The sequence below is a fragment of the Nesoenas mayeri genome, assembly GCF_963082525.1.
Source record: "Nesoenas mayeri genome assembly, chromosome: 9".
In the NCBI taxonomy this organism is placed as follows: domain Eukaryota; kingdom Metazoa; phylum Chordata; class Aves; order Columbiformes; family Columbidae; genus Nesoenas; species Nesoenas mayeri.
In genome coordinates, this window is record NC_137557.1 from 16696637 (window position 1) to 16718448 (window position 21812).

At 45.3% G+C, this 21812-nt stretch overlaps 1 protein-coding gene across 1 annotated transcript in view; it reads right to left on the bottom strand.

The window, feature by feature from the left end:
• Nucleotides 1-4278: 4278 nt before the first annotated feature.
• RYK (receptor like tyrosine kinase) overlaps nucleotides 4279-21812 on the bottom strand; it is a 55255-nt gene continuing 37721 nt past the window's right edge. Inside the window, exons 10-15 of the mRNA XM_080349418.1 lie at nucleotides 14700-14769; nucleotides 12990-13122; nucleotides 11520-11629; nucleotides 9017-9176; nucleotides 6817-6953; nucleotides 4279-5327 (exon numbers count right to left, since the gene is read on the bottom strand). Coding sequence (XP_080205544.1) covers nucleotides 5216-5327; nucleotides 6817-6953; nucleotides 9017-9176; nucleotides 11520-11629; nucleotides 12990-13122; nucleotides 14700-14769 — 722 coding nt within the window. The 3' untranslated portion in view covers nucleotides 4279-5215. The remainder of the gene's footprint in view (nucleotides 5328-6816; nucleotides 6954-9016; nucleotides 9177-11519; nucleotides 11630-12989; nucleotides 13123-14699; nucleotides 14770-21812) is intronic.

Below are 21812 nucleotides of genomic sequence, written 5' to 3' on the forward strand. Positions count from 1 at the left end.
TTGGGTGACTTATTTAATGTGGCAGAAGCATGGAGCAGAGCAGATAAATGAATCGAGGTGTCTAAATCACCCATTGGCTAATTTTCCACCCCCTCTGCCCTTTTGCCTATAGCACACATGGAAATTTCTGCTCTTCCCCATCTCTGAGCAGTAAATTTATCGCTGATGCACTTTGCTACATCAGCTCTGCCCTTAGACTTGGGCTGTGCAACCCACCTTCCTTCCTCCCTCCTCCTGTAAATTCTCCAGCGAGGCAGCCTCACGTTTCTCTTTCAATTACGTAAAATAAAGGAAAAAATACCAGTTTTAGACCACAACCTTGTCCTTAGTCACTGCTGCTTCTCGAGAGCCTCAACATTGCAACACAGGGAACGGTTTGTCCGTCAGCACTTGGTTCCTTCTCAAAATCCTCCTCTCTTCAAAAGAGTTTTAAAGCAAGTGAAAGGAAAACTAAGACTCTCTAATCTGCCCCAAACCCTCCTTTGGCCTTAAAGATATTACCAGTCTGAGCAGGACGAAGTGCAAAGACAAAACAAGCTTTACAAGAGCGGAAAGCCTGAATTATCACAGAACGACTGAACACGGAGATATCCACACGGTAGCACGATCTGCCCCTAAACTTCAGAAATATTTGCTCTGCGCTTTTATCTGTTGGCAGGTGAGTCTCCACCAGCTGGAGGAGGGCATTGAAAACTCAGATTTTAGCCCTCTGGCCAGTGTTCAAACCGGGAATGAAGGCCTGAAAGCAGAGCCTCGGAGCACGTTGCCCTCCTGACACGCTTTGCTTTTTTCCTTAAATCACTTTTGTTTTTATACAGTCCCCCTTTTCAAAATTAAGCACTGGTTTTGTTTGGGTTTTTGGATGCGGGATATTGTTTTGTGGGTGTTGTTTGGTTGTTTCTTTCCCCGCTTTGCTCTCTCGTGTTTGCTGCCCCAGCAAGGACTGCGGAGCTAAACCCAGTTTGGTCACTGGTGCAGAGCGGCTCTCCGGTATTGTAAAATTCCTGGTCCTGTGCCTCATCCAGGACCAGGTAGAACTGGTCTTTAACTGGGGGTGTCCTCTGCATGGAAACAGCCATTTATGCACCAAAAAGAGAAACTCCAAACATGACATTTCTCTAGCACAACATACCTGTTCTCACCCCACGTGTGACTGTCCCGCTCACCATGCTGGTTTCAGCCTTCCCTCATGCCCATCGCATCAATATTCCCAGTCAAAACCAGTTTGCTGCCTCTAGGCTTACCCGTAAGACAGTTTTGCAAAGCGGAGTTTAGCCAGGCCACCACCCTATTCCCTCAAGCCTTCTCTCAAGCACTATTATTGCACCTGTTCTTCAGCATTTCCTAGGGAGATGTTGCCAACATCTGCCCCGTTTGCATCACTGAGGATGGAAAATTTTCGATCCTAGAGCAGGAATCAGCCCCAGAACTGCACTTTCCCTATCTGGGGTTTCTCTCAGCTCTCGGTTGGAAAAGACTCTCAAGATCATCGCTTGCAGCCGGTGGTTTGTGGTTGCTGCACATGGATGCAAAGCACGGGAAGAGTTCTTGGCCCCTGGAGGGTCACTGAAAGAGATAACGGCCTCAAGTTGCATCAGGGGAGGTTGAGGTTGGATCTGGGAACAATTTCTTCCCCAAAGGGCTGTGGGACATTGGAACAGGCTGCCCAGGGCAGTGCTGGAGTCACCATCCCTGGAGGGTTGGACAGACGGACATGAGGTTCTCAGGACATGGGGCAGTGCCTGGGCTGGGGGAATGGTTGGACTCGATGATCTTGAGGGGCTTTTCCAACCTAAATGATTCTGTACTCCAGCTCATCCAGGCAAAAGCTCAGGGGATGGTAACGCAACAGGAGACAACACAAGAGGTTGATCTAAAACTTCTTAAATGAAAAAAGAGCTGGAATCATCTAAACCGAAGTGCATCACATATGAGCAGGAGCAAACCAGGCGGAAGCTGAGGTGACAGATGAGGCTGAGCTGAAGAGCTGGGGTTATGTGATGCTTCCAGTCTCTCCCACCCAAGGAATGCACAGAAGCCAACAGCTGAATCAGAAATACACTTGGGGTAGTTATTGTGTTTCACTTTGTGTATTTCTTGGGTTTCTTAGTGGAAAAATGTTTTGATTTGAAGCTCTGGTAAAGCTGACACATCTGGCTGCTCCAGCTGCTGTGCAGCCCTGAGACAGGAACCTGCTATCTGGAACATCAGACTTGGCCAGAGAGCTGGTCCCAGAGTTAAAGAGCCACATTTGTTTGTTTATGCGACTGGAACAGTTTCTGTGCTATGAAAGGAAGGAGAGAGAAGGAACGTTATTGCCTTTTCCAGCCAGGGAAGCGTGACAGCAGATGGCTCAGTCATCAGACGGAGCACCAGCTGGTGCGGTGGGACACCGAGATGAGGCGGCATGAGAGAACACGTACCGAGCTCCGCTCAGCCCCAAACTGACCCCAGAACCACTGGAGCTTACAATCAGATCTTGCCTTCCGCCCCAGAACTGCTGCATGATAACACAAGCCTCTTTTTATCAAATAGGAATTATTTGGCAAGTGCTTTGCAGAGCTATAGATCACAGAATCATTTTGGTTGGAAAAGACCCTCAAGATCATTGAGTCCAACCATTCCCCTAGTCCTGGCACTGCCCCATGTCCTGAGAACCTCATGTCCGTCTGTCCAACCCTCCAGGGATGGTGACTCCAGCACTGCCCTGGGCAGCCTGTTCCAATGCCCCACAGCACTTTGGGGAAGAAATTGTTCCCCACATCCAACCTCAACCTCCCCTGGCGCAACTTGAGGCCGTTTCCTCTGCTCCTGGCGCTTGTTCCTGGGGAGCAGAGACCAACATCATGCTGCGAAATCTGTATTTTCAATCTTCTATCCAAGCGATCTGCCCCTCAAGAGCTTTCCTAACAGGCTGTGGAGCTAAGATATGTCACACAGAATCATGCAACAGTAAAGAAAAATGCCAGCATGAAAACTATCTGCAACCTTTGTTACAATACCTGCCTGCAAGGTGCCTGCTCCAGGTAGTTCTGCTATCAGAAAAACGCCCATCTTAGCTTTGAGTGGGTGAAGCAGGTTTCACTTCAACATTTACAGTTGAATTTCCAAATTAGGTGGTTCTATCTATACCCAAACACCACACTACATCACTTGTCAGCCTCTACTGATGCGCACGCTCACCTGGAAGTAGATGTCAACACCTTCTCAATGGAAAAACACACACAGTTTAGCATTCCCACAGCCCGTGCAGACTGAACGGAGCAGTTTGAGGCACAGACATCCTCAATCCACCACAGCCATGTCACTTCACGTACAATCAGATGTGGACAGATCTTGCAAGGTATACATTTTGTATGCGACTCAGTGAAACACCTGCTGCCCCGTGAGGTGCACACAGCACGGATGCCATTGTCACCCCGATTTCCAGCCTCAGGTAAATCTTACACCCACCACCTCTGCAGATCCCATCACAACGCAGAGCTGGATACAAGTCGCTGATAGTTTCAACAACCAAGCCATCATGAAGAGGTACTGAGATCAGGTCATTTTCCTGGGTCAGAAAGGAATAAAACCACAGAAATCCACACCACCAAAGCCTGACTGCTGTCCCTAAACTCCGTGACTCCAAAGCCAACCAAACAAAATCAGTTTCAATTCATTCACACAGACGCAGCCCACGATAACAAGCCCAAGCTTGTGCCAGCCGGAAAATCTCCCTCTAGGATAAAGCAAGATTTGGCTCAGCAGCCACAGGTAACTAACACCGAAGCTGCTGAGTTTTAAGGGACACCCTGTTTCAGTCTGGCGAGACTGAGAACACAGAGCAAAGTTCTGCCTCATGCAATACTAATTAGAAAGGATTAATTTTCTCCGGCAAGGTTCAGGACTCTGGGAAAGAACAAAAGCTCCAGATGTGCGTGACGCGGTCAAATCCAGCTGCTCCGACTCGCAAAATGCCGCGAACGCGGCTGCGCAAACGCTCGAGGCTGAATCTACAGGTCCCCACACTTTTTCCTGAAATACCTTGTTCCGTTCCCTTAAGTAACATTCAACTCAGTAACCCAAGGTGGAATCGATATGAAAGGTGGCAGCAAGATAATATATTATTAAGCCTCGAGGATGAATTCTGAGGAAGGGGGGCAGGAAACCCACCTTGTTTTGACGCCAACTCCAGCCCAGCGACAACCACCAACCCGCATGTTTGACACGCGGGGTAGTGTGAGGGACCAAGCTTTCACATGAGACGTAATAGAAAAACATTCTTTACTCTGCAAGTGTCTTTACAAATATATATTTATATATTTAAGCCCGTTTCAGGCCATAAAAGCCCATTAAAAAAAACCACAACCAGTACCTTTTTGGACAAGAGAAACTGTGATCCAGAAGTCTGAGGTGAAAGACTCCCACACAAGGGCTGCTTTGGCGCTTCTCTGAAGGCCTCTATTTAGCACATAAAACCATCTTAAAAATCCCATCAGCCTTTTATCTGCAAGGAGGGGCACCGTTTTTACCCCACCTTTACTACTCTCCATATGAGGTAAAGTGGAATCACTTTGACATGGTCACTTACTACTTTAAAAAGGGGTATTGTATTGTATCCTGAAGACCAGCTTTCCCAAAAAACATTCGTGAATGGGTTAAAAAAAGGAAGATGCCGCTCGTGGATCCAACCACAATGTGCTGTTGTCTCAAAATAGAAGAAGTTGATACTAAAAAGCTATTCCAGATACATACAAGTAACAAACACTAGAGCTGGTCAGAAAGATTTCGTTTCAACATTGTTTTCAAAAGCAGGGAAATTTGTCTGCAGCGTGGCTTTTGCATTAATTTCCCCTCTCCTCACTTTTCTACCAGTTCCATATACCCTCCGAATAAAACCCAAACATCACGTGTCTGTTGTAAGAGTGCAAAGTCCATCCGAATCTCGTGTTTAAGTTCACTAGCACTACACTTTAAAAAATCCTGGTGGCAAATAAAAAGGTCTCGATTTAACTTAGCAAAAGTGATATCTAGAAAATATTCGACATCGAGAGGTCTTAGAAAAATCTTCAGACTACTAAAGCATCCTAAGGCACAGTGTTTTGGAAGAAGTGCTTTCTCCCTTTGGTGTTGCTTTATACACATCACGTGTGCGAGTCCGAGCGACGCGTGGAGCTGCAGACGTGCGCCGTGCCTCCTTCCCGGGCCGGGAATTCCGCCTTCTGCAGCGGTTTCAGACGTAGGCTCCCAGCGCAGCGTGAAATTCAGTCAGACATTGCACCAGCTGCTGAAACTTGGGTCGTTCTTCGGGGTCGAGGGCCCAACAACAGGCCATCACCGCAAACCTGCAAGGTAAACACGCGGCTTAAGGGGTTTTTTCCAATCTAAATGATTCTGTGGGAGACACAAGAAAGGAAGCCACGTGACCACTGTGCCAGCCTGGAAACAAGAGCATTTCTACTATAAACCCTGATGACTGGGGAGAGAAAAGGAAAAGAGGAGACTGAGGGGTGACCTCATTCATGGGGATCAATATGGAAAGGGGGAGTGTCAGGAGGTTGGAGCCAGGCTCTTCTCGGTGACAACCAGTGACAAGACAAGGGGCAATGGGTGCAAAATGGAACACAGGAGGTTCCACTTAAATATGAGAAGAAACTTGTTCCTGGTCAGGGTGGCAGAGCCTGGCCCAGGCTGCCCAGAGGGGTTGTAGAGTCTCCTTCTCTGCAGACATTCCAACCCGCCTGGACACCTTCCTGTGTAACCTCATCTGGGTGTTCCTGCTCCATGGGGGGATTGCACTGGATGAGCTTTCCAGGGCCCTTCCAACCCCTGACATTCTGTGATTCTGTGCAAAGGAACCCTGCATCTTCTGAGAGATAATGCTGAACAGGGGACCCACACCTGGAACAATGTGTTGTCCGCAGAAGTGTCTACAATGACCTGAAAGGAGGCTGTATCATGGAGGGTGTTGGTCTATTCTCTCAGATGAGAATAACGGGCCTCAAGTTGCACCAGGGGAGGTTGAGGTTAGATCTGGGAACAATTTCTTCCCCAAAGGGCTGTGGGGCATTGGAACAGGCTGCCCAGGGCAGTGCTGGAGTCACCATCCCTGGAGGGTTGGACAGACAGACATGAGGTTCTCAGGACATGGGGCAGTGCCAGAGCTGGGGGAACGCTTGGACTCGATGATCTTGAGGGGCTTTTACAACCAAAAAGATTCTGTGATTCTATGATTTCAGACACAAGTTGGAGGCAGTCCAGGAGGAAGCAATACATAGTTCATTGGAAACTGCTAACTGCTCAGCTCTTGTAAAAAATGTAGTTCCAAGTGTCTTTGTGGTAGGTTTACATGGAGACCATTTGGAAGAACACAAGAGGCAGAAGGTACAGCTTGTCAAGAGGATGGACCAGACTCTGTTCAGTGGTGCCCAACGTCAGGGTGAGGGGCAACGGGCACAGACTGAAACACAGGAGGCTCCATCTGAACATGAGCAGAAACTTGTTTGCTGGGAGGTGCCAGAGCCTGGCCCAGGCTGCCCAGAGCGGGTGTGGAGTCTCCTTCTCTGAGACATTCAAACCCCCTGGACCCACCTGTGTGATCTGCTCTGTGACCCTGTGTGAGCAGGGGTTGCACTGGGGGATCTACAGAGGTCCTGCAACCCAACCAGCCTGGGATGCTGTGATTTTCTGTACCACCAGGATTGTGAACAAACACCTCCACAAGGGTTTATCTAAAAGGCAGGGGAAGGCAAACCGGGCTCTTTCATTGATAAGTCTGGCTTAACAGGCTGGTAACAATCCAGCAGTTTATCCTCTCTCCAAACACACACTTACAGTTCATCAGGGCAATTGATGGGCTGAGCTATTCGATAGCCGTCCTTTAAATAAGCCGCCATCTCAAAGGGGTCGATATCGACGTACGGGGTCTGGCCCAGTGTCATCAGCTCCCACAGCGTCACCCCAAAGGCCCACTGAAAAGAAATAGCGTGCAGCATTAGAGAGCATGAATTTAGAGAGCTCCTTCAGACATGGCACTAAATCAGTCAGGAGTAAAACTATACAGAGTAACAAAGCTTTGCATAGATACTAAATATATCCAAGATCAATACAATACCACTTTGTCTTGAATAAGAACAATTAAGAATCACAGAATGGGTGTTAAGTTGAAATAAAATTAAAATCTTAATGCACTAATCTTTAAGTGCAAAAAAAATAATGTAACTGCATCTTTCAAATTTCAAAGTACTTGATGAATCTAAGGAATTTTAAACATTAAACTCACTGTTTCAAAAGAAATTTCATTATTATATTTTACCTCTTCCAAACGCTACACAAAAGTTCTCAAAAACGTCTGTGAAATTCAAAGGTTCAGAAGAGCAGACTGAATAAAACTATTCCTTTCTAAAATCAAAGCTGTCTGTATATTTTGAGAACACGCTCAGAGGCAGGACTCAAATGAAAAATAAAGGTTTCATCTATGTAAACCCGACAGCCGGATCAACATTCAACACACTGTTCAGCCGCAAATACCTGCCAAAAGGAGCTTAAGGTGATGAAAACTCAATTACTCAATGCATGTATAAGCACGGTACGTGCAAAATGATTTACTGGCTGCTACGAAGAGACCCAAGCGACAAAACAGAGATGGTGCTGATATGGCAGGCGGATGATTCAGGGCTGAAGTCACACGTGCCGCAAACGTCGCGGTTTATTAAAAAGGGGCAGAGTTCTGCAAGCATCAAAAATGTCCCTGGTTTTAAATCAAAAGGAACCCCCGGGCAAAGCCTGGGCTGAGGGATGCGGCCAGGGACACCGCTGGGCAGCGGCACAACCTTTCTATTCATTATTATTTTATTAATCATTAATATTTGCAGTTTATAGAACACCAAGGGACGGGTGGTGGTGCATCTAGAACGCAAAAAAAAACGGAGATTTGAGCAAAATACTTTGAGCATAAAGCTATTTGTGATTCCATAAGTAACTGCACAAAAATGGCGTCAAGAGACGCAGAGCTTCATGTCAAAGAGAAAAATACAATTAAAATTCAATGGGAATTGTGTTTTGTTTTTCTGCGCTTTGGTTGACTGATGTAACTGTTGGCAGAGCAGGGACACGCTAGAAATGCTTCAAGCCAGCAAAACCATCTTAAAGAAATATGAATACATTCAAAAAGCGAGTGGGGAACAGGTGCCGACTGCGTCTTAACAGACAATGCCTCAGTTGGAGCAGGTTCCATGTGTTACATGAAATTGATAACTAGATTTGTTCCTAGACAAAAACATATGACACCATATGTCAAAAGCATGCAGGGAAATGCAGAGATGTTATTAGGGGCAGACAGTGTTTATAAAACCCAGAAAAACAGGTGATTTTTGTAGACTGCAAAACTCAGCTATGGATGCAAAGTGGGTATTAGAAGCCGAGTTGCATTTATCCCTATATAATGCAAAAAGGAGATCTGCCTTAAAATAGCATGGACTATATGCTGAATTGCGCTGATTTCCTGAAATGCTTGATACTGAGGTGCCTCCAGCTTAATAAAATTCTATATTTTATTGCCAGTGTTACATTAAGCTTTTATTTCCAAGTCTGGTCTTTATGAACAGCGAACACCGGATTTAAAAGCAAAATAACAAGAAATCAACATTTAATCGATCCCATTTAGAATTATAAAAACATGCTATTACAGGCAGCTTCTAGAAGGTTTTATTACATTTCCTGCCCTGTCTTCAAGTTTGATGCAAGACAAAACCACACACATTTTCCAAGGAGTATTTCTGGAGCAGATTTGACTTTTTCCCTTATTTTTTTGTGTGTGTTTATGTGGCTTGAGCACTAATAGAGAGACCATGGCAATGAGGTTAAAAAAACTTGGTTAATGGCTGGACTTGATGATCTTAAAGGCCTTTTCTGCTGTTCTGGACACATCACTGTTGTCTCTTCAGTGCCCTGATTCTCCAAGGGCTCAAAAAATTGAAGCGTGTCAATAAAATACATTAATAAAATGTGAGAAGGGAAACAAAAGTTAACTTACCACATCGCTAGCGCTGGAAAATTCGTTGTTAACCAGGCTTTCCAGAGCCATCCACCGAACCGGCCTGTTTTCGTTGTCCCCCAGGCAGTGATAATCCATGGGAAAGAGGTCTCGAGAGAGCGCGTTGTCCGTGATCTTCACCTGAAGAGCATCGTCAATGCTAATTTAAAAGAACAGAAGCGTTTAGCGAACTTGGCGTCATGGTTTTGCAGAAAATATTAGTGCTCAAGCTGGAGTTTCAGGCCCGGGGTTTAATTCAGGAGCACTAATTGCACTATGGGCATTTCGTCTAGATCAAGACACTCTTATTCTGCAATTGGCAAATACAATCAAAAAATGTGTTTATTCTGCATTAGCAGATAAGCGTGATAAAAATGAGCAGCCTCAGATTAAATAAAATCAAACAAAACCACGGTTAAAGCAAACAAACAACTCCCTTAAATCATCCCCCCTCCCTTGGAGATCCCCTATCAGATCAATCAAACTAATTTTAGTTACAGTAGTTCTGTAGCAATAACGCGCCAAAGATTTAGGCAAAGCAAAACCTCGTCATATCTTGTTAAAGCAACCAATGGTATTTGTGGCCTTATCTCTAATCAAACAATCTGGCAAGATATTTATACCCCTCACCAAGAGATATTCATCCTGACTGTTGTCAGAAATAGGATATTGGCTACGGGAAGCTTATTTTTAATCATCAAAAGATGACTCAAAAAAGCCTACTCGTTTCTTCTCCCCTCTGGGACGGTAATTCACATTCTTTTGAACTTAAAAAAGTGTTTAATAATGCTCAATGGTCTCATAAATCTGACTTCAGCACATGGATGAGACATTGGCTTTAACATCTCCTGATAACAATACAGGAAAAGCACGGGGTTAGGGGGTTGTAACAAATCGGCGTTTGCTATCTTTTCATCTTGCCAATTTCTTTATTTTGATGGAAGAAATTAAACATCAAAGGCTCAATTTGTGCATTTCCTGCTTCACTATCTCAAGTACCTTCTTATTTACCCCATTTCTATGCACTTTCAGGTCGGTTGATCGCCCGCAAAACTTACAGATCGGGAATTTTCCATATCTAATCACTCTTAGGAGTTGAGAGAAATTCCTAGAAGAGCTGTCTATAAACAAATACGATACAAAGGGTCATTTTCCTGGGACTAGAGAGCTCTGACTTGTGTAATCCATATGTCTACTCCAACTGTGTCATAGAAATTGGAGATGAAAAGTATTTCCCCCCTTAACAAACCTGCCCAGACCACTGTGACCTTGGATCCCTTCCCAAAATTCGGTACAGGGGTACAAGAACAGACCTGGGGAGCAAAGAGGTGGCGATGGAACAAATTCCTTCACAAAATCCTGGCTCCTGCACCTTCTTTTTCTCTTTGTTAAAAAAAAGAGTTTCTGGTTCACCTTATGTTTACAAAATCACAGAATCCCAGAATGTCAGGGGTTGGAAGGGACCTGGAAAGCTCATCCAGTGCAATCCCCCCATGGAGCAGGAACACCCAGATGAGGTTACACAGGAAGGTGTCCAGGCGGGTTGGAATGTCTGCAGAGAAGGAGACTCCACAACCCCCTGGGCAGCCTGGGCCAGGCTCTGCCACCCTCACCAGGAACAAGTTTCTTCTCCTCTTTAAGTGGAACCTCTTGTGTTCCAGTTTGCACCCATTGCCCCTTGTCCTGTCACTGGTTGTCACCCAGAAGAGCCTGGCTCCATCCTCCTGACACTCTCCCTTTCCATACTGATCCCCATGAATGAGTCCCCCCTCAGTCTCCTCTTGTCCAGCTCCAGAGCCCCAGCTCCCTCAGCCTTTCCTCACACGGGAGATGCTCCACTCCCTTCAGCATCTTGGTGGCTGCGCTGGACTCTCTCCAGCAGTTCCCTGTCCTGCTGGAACTGAGGGGCCACAACTGGACGCAATATTCCAGGTGTGGTCTCCCCAGGGCAGAGTAGAGGGGCAGGAGAACCTCTCTGATCTACTGACCACCCCCTTCTAACCCACCCCAGGTACCATTGGCTTCCTGGCCACAAGGGCCCAGTGCTGGCTCATGGTCACCCTGCTGTCTCCAGGACCCCCAGGTCCCTTTCCCCTACACTGCTCTCTAACAGGTCATTCCCCAGCTTACACTGGAACCTGGGGTTGTTTCTGCCCAGATTCAAGACTCTACACTTTCTCTTGTTCTATTTCATTAAATTTCTCCCCACCCAGCTCTCCAGCCTGTCCAGGTCTCTGATGGCAGCACAGCTTCCAGTGTCAGCTGCTCCTCCCAGATTGGTGTCATCAGCAAACTTGCTGACAGTCACTCTATTCCCTCATCCAAATAATTGATAAATATGTTGAATAGTACTAAAGGAAAATAAATTCACTGACAAGACTACTCACCTCCAAATTTGGAAAAAAAACAACGAGTGGCATATTTTGAAGTAGGGATGAGGTGAACTGGAGAAAACCCATCCCAGCGCTTGCTACTGATAGAACTTTACTCGCTGAGTACTTACACGCAGTTTCTAGCAGCCAGGTCTTTGTGAATGACCTCCCGTCTGGCCAGGTAACTCATGCCGCAGGCGATCTGAATCGCCATATGGACAAGATCCTGCTGGGAAATTGCCTGCAAGACCAAAAAAAGGCCATTTTAACCCTTCCTACCATGTTTTTTTCCCACTTTCTGTTCCGCTGGAAACCAAGTCGTTTTCACTGAAACAACAGTCAAAGTTCTCATTGCTATTTGTTGCGGAAAATCAGTATCAAATGCCGTTGTTGCATCTGCTTTTACAGCTTCACAGTCCTAAATAAATTAAATCGTTGCACATACCCTGGGTTTACTCTTCCATTTTTAGTCTTCCAAAAACTTCAGCATGTAGGTGGACACACTGATGTTGCAAGATTGGGGTTGAAATAGACTAAATACTAAACTAAAATGATCATAAACCAGCTTCTTAGTTAACAGGTTGTTATTAAGAAAAAGAGCCATATGTTAGTTCAGGAAACTCAAGGTATTTGTCAAAGAGTTCCATCTTAAAATAAGTACCTAGGACACCAAATGTCCCATTTTTTGATAGTTAAGTATGGTCGTTTCACGTAATACAGATTGCAAATGTCATTAAATTCTTGCAGAGGGATGTTAGTGCATTGCATAGGGATTTATAACTCAGATTAAGCAGCAAAACAAGTGAAAATCAAAGTTGAAAGATCCCAGCAGCTTATTGCAACTTGTAAATTAATTGCTGGTTTGAAAGCTGGTACATAAGAGGGACAAATGGTGACTTCGGAAAACAAGAAGCAAAATATATTCTCATTTAGGAGTATTTTCTTTCTGGCTTCTCACAAAACACGTGCAGCAGGTTCCACTGAAACATGGTAAAGTTCCCAATGCTGAACAGCACCCACAGCAGTGAAAATAAAAGAAGAAGAAAAGCAGAGGTCACGTCGTTTAGTATCTGAAGTTAAAGAAATCCAGTTATTTTACTTAACAGCAAAGCTACAGCAGCACCTTAAAAGTTTGACAGAGTGCTTTAGGCACGTGGTAAAATAATTAAGAGCTACAGTAATTAAAGGGAAAAATCTACTAATTATATTTAGGAAAACAAAAACAAACAAAAAAACCCACAAAATAACAACAAAAAAACCCGATAAGTAGCAGTAAATCTGAATCTTCCCCATACACAATGCTGCCCTTTGTGTTGTAGCTTAAATCTACAATCATATACTGTTTTCTCTATTTTTTCTTTAAATACGTGTTGATATACCAGCTACTCCTCTAATCCGGCTTCATGGCCTCCGAACGCCCACAATGCCACAGCCAAGAATGTTTTCCTCCTATGAATCAACACAACCCTTGCCAGGGAACCTGTTTGCCAATTCCTCCCTTGCCCCAGCAGAGCAAGTGAATCCCACAATGATTTCTTATTTAAGGCCCGCAGCCGGATGATAAGCCAGGCCTAAGTTTAAGGCATGGATTTGGGGCGTACCTGAGGATTGTTGGCCTCCACCAGCTTGCACTGGCGCAAGAAGAGTTTAAGGTTCCCCCAGTTCATGTATGGCAGCAGCACCATCGGTTTCTCTCCCTCTTCTATGCAGACATGGGTGATGGGGAGCAGATTCCTGGTTAAAAATGGAGAAAAATTCCTTATTTAATGAAATTGAGATTGGAAAAAAAATGTTCTTGATCCTTAAAACACATTCAATGAAAGCGATTCAACATGAAAGCAAAGCATTCGTTTAATCTTACAGAGCACACGGTCACCAAACAACAATAGATGTTTTATTACTTCCCCATTAGGAAGAACTGCCCAATTTGGTCCAAAAGGGCTAAAATAAATGTCTGTGAATACAGGTTATCATTTGACAGAATCATTTTGGTTGGTAGAGTCCCTCAGGATCATTGAGTCCAAACATAACCTCAATCTGTCCCTGAGAACCTCGTCTAAGCGCCTTTTAAACCCCCCCAGGGATGGTGACTCAACCCCTTCCCAATTTATATTGAATTTATATTAAGCAGCAACAGATCCTCAACTTGGAAATGCATCACTCTAAATGCAACGAGAGATATAAAAGATACAGCTCCACTAGAGTGGTTAAAAATAGAGGCCAAAATATCACATTTGATCCACTTCAGAAGCTTTTAGGTTTGAATCAACTAAATATTAAATGGCAGAAGTAGCTCAGGAGTTTGATCTCCTTATGGGTCAGATAAGCCCCATGCTGTATCGCTTCAACACAGGCCTATAGTATCAATACATCAATGTGTAGAAGCTTGAAATAAACTGTATATAGTTCCATTTTTTTTTCTGTTGAAAACACCTTCAGAAAACTTTCAATGAGTTATAATGATTTTTTAAAAGGGAATTGGGATGTTTCCTGTTGTTACTTGGAGCACTCAGTCAGGTGTCACCTTCAACCATGAGAAAGGTCCCGGCTGCACAGAAATAAAACCTTTTTAGACTATTTAGAGAGTTTAATGTGTAAAAGGGAGGATAATGCCTGATTCTGAATGATGAGAGAGGAATTACTTCCTTTTGTTTCCATGGTAAGTGTGTTTCCCCAAGGACCCGGTACTCTTCTTAATAAAATAACCCTGTATTTTAGGCAAAGACTTACCTACAATAATTCTTCAAACAGCATTTTTTAAATGGACTGCAGAAGTAATAATTCTGCTGGGACTATTTTAATTTCCTTCACATTACCAGTAAAACAATCAACTACCAGCCCAGGCACTGGACAACAAGCACAGGTTTCTTTTCACTCACGTCCTGGCCAGTAACGAAGATTTTAAGGCCAAATTCAGCCTTTAATTCAAGCTGCAAAAGTCGAGCTGTTTGGGGCGTTAATTTGAAAACCAAGATGTGCCTCCAGCGCCCTTCTCAGCAATAATAAAGAATGTATAAAATTAATATCTACCCATATTTCACTGCAAGGTTTGGAACACCAAACCAAAGACTTTACCACTATTTGATTTTACTGACTGTGAAGCTGGATTAAAAAGAAAAAGCTCATAGGCACTTTTGTAGTAAGAAGCACATCTACAATTTTATATTTTATAAAATAGTTTTGGCTCTTTATGGCTTAAAAAAAAAATCCAAATGTACAAAATGTTTGGTTCTTAAAAATAATTCATTTTCTTTCTCTCTAGGGAGGTTTAAGCACAAATATTTTGAGTTTATAAGCACTGTTTGGCTTACCTGTGGTGAAGTCCTCTGAGTTTACAGCTCTCGGTCAGCATCATTGTCACCTGCACCTCTGAGGCTTGATCTAATACAAATAACAAAGGAACCGTAGATAAAGCTTTGGAAACAAATCAACACGCTAATTCAAGTTTGGTCCAGATCTGCGAGTCAGCTGAGGTCATCTGCGCACAAACACAACTTGTTTGCTTACTGTTTAGAAGTGGAATTTAAAACACCCCCCCGAGGTGCGAGCCAAGTTTTAGGGCGCATTTCTGCTTAAAACGAACGGGGCGAAGCTGAAAAAGGAAATGGAAGCCCAGTCGGGCGCTGACAGATGGGACTTGGGGCGCTTCCCAAAAGATGCTGGTTTGCTGCTGAATTACCAGTATGGGCTTCTGCAGTTTGTGTCCACGCTGGTGGAGATGGTTCCTTTCTACATTTACTTAATTCACTGCTCTGCACTCGAAACACTTGACTCTTGGTAACCTTAGAAATGTTTGCTGTTCTCTTCCCTACCTTTCAAAAACAATATTAAAAAATAATAATAAAAAAACCCCACAGAAACCGAGACAAAGCAAAATACAGATCTAGAATTCAAGAGTCTGATAACCCCAGTAACCCACAGCAATCAGAGCCTTGACTGGGCAGAAGCGTTGCCTATAACCCCTTCCCAACAAATATGTAAAGATTTTTTGGTGTTCGGTTCATTTTTTCTTTGTGTCTTGGTTTGGTTTTGGGGGTTTTTATGGTTTTGTTGCTGTTGAGTTTGTTGTATTTTTTGTTTCAGTTGGTGGGTTTGTTTTCTTCTTTCCTTTTTTCCCCTCTGGGGGTAAGAAGTGCTGTTGGTGCTGTAAGTTGGAGCTCTCTCAATCCCACCCAGCTGCGTTTTCTGTTCCTCCTCCATGCCAGAACCACCCCGACTCTGTTTCTTAATTGAACTTTACCCCTGCAAAAGAAAATGTGACTTTTGAGTGAGTTAAGAGTGAAGAATGTGGTCAGTGGAGATGAGGACAAGGTAGGGAAGGACACACAAAGCCCGGAGGGGGAGTATGGGGTCCCCCCATAGCAAAAAACTAAACAGATCAGCTCGAATTAGACCATAATTTGCAAATTGGCATTCAGTCTTCCAGATGTGCTGGAAGTGGAGACAGCTTCAGGACCTGCAAGGCACAAAACATTGGCTGGATTGAAAAAATTCCCCCAAGATGGGGAAAAGAATGATGTCCCAAGGCAACCTCCTCCAAAGGCAGCTTGGGGAGATGAAAAGCAGGGATGTCTTCCCAAAAGGAACTCAAAAAGGAGGAGATCGGGAAATTGAAGTTGTAAATGGTGAAGTGGCTGGATGGCAGAGCTCAGAGGGTTGTGATCAACGGGGCAGAGTCGGGATAAGGTCTGTGGTTAGTGGGTTCCCCAGGGCTCAGCGCTGGGTCCGGTCCTGTTCAACCTGTTCATCAATGACCTGGAGTTGCACCCTCAGCCCGTTTGCTGCTGGCACCAAACCGGGAGGAAGGGCTGACACCCCAGAGGCTGCGCTGCCATCCAGAGACCTGGACAGGCTGCACTGGGCGGAGAAGAACCTGATGAAGTTCAACCAGGGCAAGTGCAGGTTCCTGCACCTGGGGAGAAACAACCACAGGCACCAGTACAGGTTGGGGGTGGCCTGCTGGAAAGCAGCTCTGCAGAGAAGGACCTGGGAGTTCTAGGGCACAACAGGGTGACCATGAGCCACCAATGTGTCCTTGTGGCCAAGAAGTCAACAGTACCTGGGGTGCATTAAGAAAAGTGTGGCCAGCAGGTCAAGGGAAGCTGGAGGTTGTTCCTCCCTCTCTGCTCTGCCCAGATGAGGCCACATCTGGAGCTGTGTCCAGTTCTGGGTTCCCCAGTTTAAGAAAGACAAGGAATTACTGGAGAGAGTCCAGTGCAGGGACACAAAGATGCTGAGGGGTCTGGAGCATCTTTGTGCTGAGGAGACACTGAGAGAGCTGGGGCTGTTGAGCTGGAGAAGAGAAGCTGAGAGGGATCTGATCAATGGGATTAGTATCTCAGGGTGGGTGTCAGAGGATGGACCAGACTCTGTTCAGTGGTGCCCAACACCAGGGTGAGGGGCAACGGACACAGGCTGAAACACAGGAGGCTCCATCTGAACAGGAGCAGAAACTTGTTTGCTGGGAGGTGCCAGAGCCTGGCCCAGGCTGCCCAGAGCGGCTGTGGAGTCTCCTCTGAGACATTCAAACCGCCTGGACCCACCTGTGTGATCTCCTCTGTGACCCTGCGTGAGCAGGGGTTGGACTGAGGGATCTACAGAGGTCCCTTCAACCCAACCAGCCTGGGAGTCTGTGATGCAGGTTGCAGGCAGAGGCACTGAAGCCTCAACATCCTTGGAGGGCCCGGAGGAGCACCACCCAGGCTTGAGGGACCAAGGTCACCCAAAGCCAACACCCAACGCTCCAGAGACATCCAGACATGGAGGTGCCATGAGCTCAGTGACAATTACAGCTGTGGTATATTATAGGATGCATCAAAACGGTGCATTTCATTGTGTATTTGATGACAAGTGCGTCTGGTTCTTGCAGTGCAGGAGGTATTTAGGTACTGGTGAGCGGAAGCTTCTGGTTTGGACTCCAACAGCAGGTCCAACGTGCACTCACGTGTTTTATGTCGGATGAATTTGAGACATAGAACCAAGACTTCAACAAGCTGCTAAACAAGAAAAACCAAGATAGCACCTTAAAATGAAGGTAAGTAGGCACAAATGGCTGAAGCATCCAACTCACGAAGAGCAAAAGTAATTAAAAATAAAGGTGTAAAAGCAAATTATAAGAAGTTAGAGGAGCTGCCAACAGGCTACTAGTCCAGAGCTTCAGGTTGAAATGCACTAATTAATAGAACTCAAAGGCCACAAGCTCTTCAAGGAAGGGAGCGAAGAGGTTACCAGGCATGAGTTTAAGCCGATTAACTCGCTTAGGCGCTCTTGGGCCCTGTGCTTGTTTAACTGGTTTGCTTTTAATTATAACAGCCACCATGCAATAATTTGAAGTTCTAAATCAGAGATTATGTAAGACCGGCTTTAAGAAGGGACAGAACGAGTTCATCTGGTTTGGACAACACATCTATTCATCTCCTCACACCTCGAGATGACACTGGTGCCACTGCCTTTCCCTTTCCATCACACAGGGTGCTTTTCAGCAGGTCACCGGTCATTTTTCTTGTGTTTTTTCAGCTCAGGGATGCTGAGGTTGCTGAGCACCCAAAGAGAAGATTGACTCCCATTCAAGTATATACGGAAATTTAAATCTTATCTCGTGAAACAGTCCCAGCATCCGCATTGTGTTTTCTTATCAATATTATTTCCTTGTTTTCTGGATGGAAAACACTTACACAGCACCAACAAATTCACCAGACTCAGAACAAACAATAGGTTAGTCCTCCTCTGGCTTCGTCGGGTGCCAATTTAGAACGACCACACAATTTGATTATTGTGGTTTTGTACGAGGTACAATTCAAAACAGCATATAAATCACCACTTCTTTGAGTAAAAGGAGTAAAAATATACCAAAATAATGCTATTGCAAAGGTCCCCATTGCAATTAGACTTCCTGTTATGGCCATTTTCTTTAGTTACACAACGAAAAGTACATTTCAACAAACTCTCAGTCACATTTAGTAGATCACTCCCAAGCATCCAACAGACAGGTCTTCATAGATTATGGAGAAGGTGACTTTGGTAAATACAACCTTTTATTGTGGAGGACCTGGTGAATCTGGCCATTCTGCCCTGAAAACCCTTACAAATAACCCAGAAAATCCGCAGGGTTTCTGGCTTTGACGGGATAAACGCACAGCCCCGGCGGGTCCGGCTCGGTGAGATGTTTTCACAGGGATGCGTCAAAGCAAATCCTCTAAACCTCATTTTCCTGCTTGGGCCGAAGCGCCATCCTGCACCCAAACCAAATCTCTAAGCGTTACATGCGAGCGCACACACGTGGGCATTTTATTCGTGGAATTGTTTGCGCAGCCACAAAAAATGAGACCTGGGGAAGGATCTCGCCGTGGCCACGGGCTTTTGCAGCTTCTGTACCGGATCTGTGAAGTCATTTGATACGAAAATAGCCACATGCACAGCTGGAAAAGGGGGAATCGGGGGGAAAAACCTCCCACAGAGCCAGAAACCTCCTAAATCAGCTTAAAGACACAACAAATGAGGCCATAGTCTACCATATATTAAATTTGTACATCAGGAAACAGCCCCGAGTGAAGTGAAACACTCCAGGGCAAGGCAGCAAGGGCTTGTTGCACAACTTCTTCAAAGCCCTACAAAAATAAGAAAGCTCAACTTCCCTCTGAGATAGTAACACTATTTGTGATTAAGAACACGTCAGTGCGCAACAATTCACGCCTGATGATCGCGAGCCAGGTCAGAGCTTCTCAGACCTGAAAAAGCATCGTTTATTTTCATAAGGTTATCGCAAACCAAGAGCTGAGCGACCAAACAGCAAAGGCTTCAGGCCACAAGAGATTTAATACCCAGGAGTGATTCTACAGGTTCACTTCGGACCAAAAAAAAATCCAGCTTTCAGAAAGTGCTATTTGCAATAGATGTAAATGCATTTGAGAACTAGGAAGATGCTTTCAAAGCTCCAGTTTTACCCTTTCTGTGCCAAAAACCTGCCTGTGAACATCCACCCTGAGGCACCGAGCAAGAACGATTCCCAGCGGCTTTGATACGGTTGTGAGTTTATCTCTTATTACGTTATTTGTATATAGCTGGGCACAATGGGGCTCTTGGCACTGCTATTTTTATATAAGAGGCTAATCTCTCCCCACAATTTTGGCAAGCAGGATACGCGCTGAGGCCTTGCCTGGTTCATGGGGAGAAAACAAAAGAAAAACACCTATTTGATTTTCACCAGCCCATCTGCAAAACCGCGTTTTAAAGCTTTTGCTCACCGTCGCTCGACTGAATCACCGCATCGCTCACGTGAAAACACTCCCGGGAAGCCAGCGATGACACCAACGTTGCGGTAATTTGTGCTGATAACGAATGTGGAGCATCACGCTCCGCGATCGGAAAAGAGTCACTCCACACCTCCCATTACTCACCAGAGATGAAAAGCAGTGATTATCTGGGTATTGCAGTGGGTTACCCCATTAGCTGGACGCCTTTCAAGAATAACAGTTTAAGTCAGACCTCCTAGAGTCTCCAAAGAGCAAAGCAGAGCGTTGCAGCTTGAAGACTTTAGATTGTAGCATGGTCACTGAAATCTGGCTAAAAGCAACATAACCAAAGGTTTCAAAAGCAAAACAGGTCATTCCAGAGCCCTGTCATAGCCATTCCTGTGGGCTCTACTATCAGAGGCAGCTCTGCAATGCTATAGCTGGGAAATCTAAGGCTTACGAGAAACATATCTGAAACAAATATGTAAAAATCTGCTTTACCCAAAGCTTTTCTCACCTTTGGACCATTTGTAACATCCTGTTCCTGTGGGAACTTCTGTCTCATATTGCAAGCTAATATTCCTCAGCATCAGAGTGCTTACACAATGCGTTTTCTATTAATATGCTCACAGAGCTTGTGTGACCCTTCCCAAACTCATAGGCTTTGCCAAATAGGTTGTGACAAAATTCACAAGGTGAAGTTGTTGGTCAAAAGCGCAAGGGCAGCTCCCAGAAATTCCATAAGAACTGAGCACATAGCACTAGAACTGCCTGAAATGTTCAGCTCCTAGTACCAACACATCCTTTTTAATTACACTGCTTCTACAGGGCAATTCATTTTGCAAACTTTCTCCTCAAGGCAGAATTCAATCCCAGTTCAAAGAGAACAGGCAACCAGGTGCCGCTTTAACCCTTCCGAACAAATCACAGAATCCCAGAATGTCAGGGGCTGGAAGGGACCTGGAAAGCTCATCCAGTGCAATCCCCCCATGGAGCAGGAACACCCAGATGAGGTTACACAGGAAGGTGTCCAGGCGGGTTGGAATGTCTGCACAGAAGGAGACTCCACAACCCCCCTGGGCAGCCTGGGCCAGGCTCTGACACCCTCATCAGGAACAAGTTTCTCCTCAAATTTAAGTGGAACCTCCTGTGTTCCAGTTTGCACCCATTGCCCCTTGTCCTGTCACTGGTTGTCACCCAGAAGAGCCTGGCTCCATCCTCCTGACACTCCCCCTTTCCATATTGATCCCCAGGAATGAGTCCCCCCTCAGTCTCCTCTTGTCCAGCTCCAGAGCCCCAGCTCCCTCAGCCTTTCCTCACCCGGGAGATGCTCCACTCCCTTCAGCATCTTGGTGGCTGCGCTGGACTCTCTCCAGCAGTTCCCTGTCCTGCTGGAACTGAGGGGCCACAACTGGACACAAGATTCCAGGTGTGGTCTCCCCAGGGCAGAGCAGAGGGGCAGGAGAACCTCTGACCTACTGACCACCCCCTTCTAAACCACCCCAGGTACCATTGGCCTTCCTGGCCACAAGGGCCCAGTGCTGGCTCATGGTCATCCTGCTGTCCCTAGGACCCCCAATCTTTGGGTTTTGCAAAAAATTCAGTGCTCATAGCCCATCCTGAACTCACATCTCTCGTACACGATGTTTATAACGCTGCCAGCGGAGATTTGTAGAACTATCCTTCAGCAGAAGCTTAAGTAGTCATGGCCGAATCTGCTTTTTTATAGGTTAAAAAGTAAAATACACAGTAAAAATAGTAAGAAAAATAGTAAGAAAGTAAATACACAAAAATACTTATGCACTTGGATAAGAGTTGTACCTTCACCATCTACCTGCTTGACAAGGCAACCAAGCATCCTACAGAACCCCCGTCTCCTGGATGTTAAGATATACTGATACGAACACAAGTAACAACAGAAAGAGGTCGCAACACAGGACACTGCGGTAAGTCTTGTTAAAACTTCCACAGGGAGGATTTCTCCTCCCACCCCAATATCAAGGCTGTTTATACTGAAACGTTTGTTTCCGCACTGTAACCACGCAAGTTCATTTTCCAAAGCAAGGCAGCCGGCGTTTCCAAATCCAAGCTTAATTTTAATACATTCTGGAGGTGACTGGACGTGACACCACTAAAAAGGGGAACGTGGCTCTCGGTTTTCCTATGGTATAAACACACACACAATTTTAAACC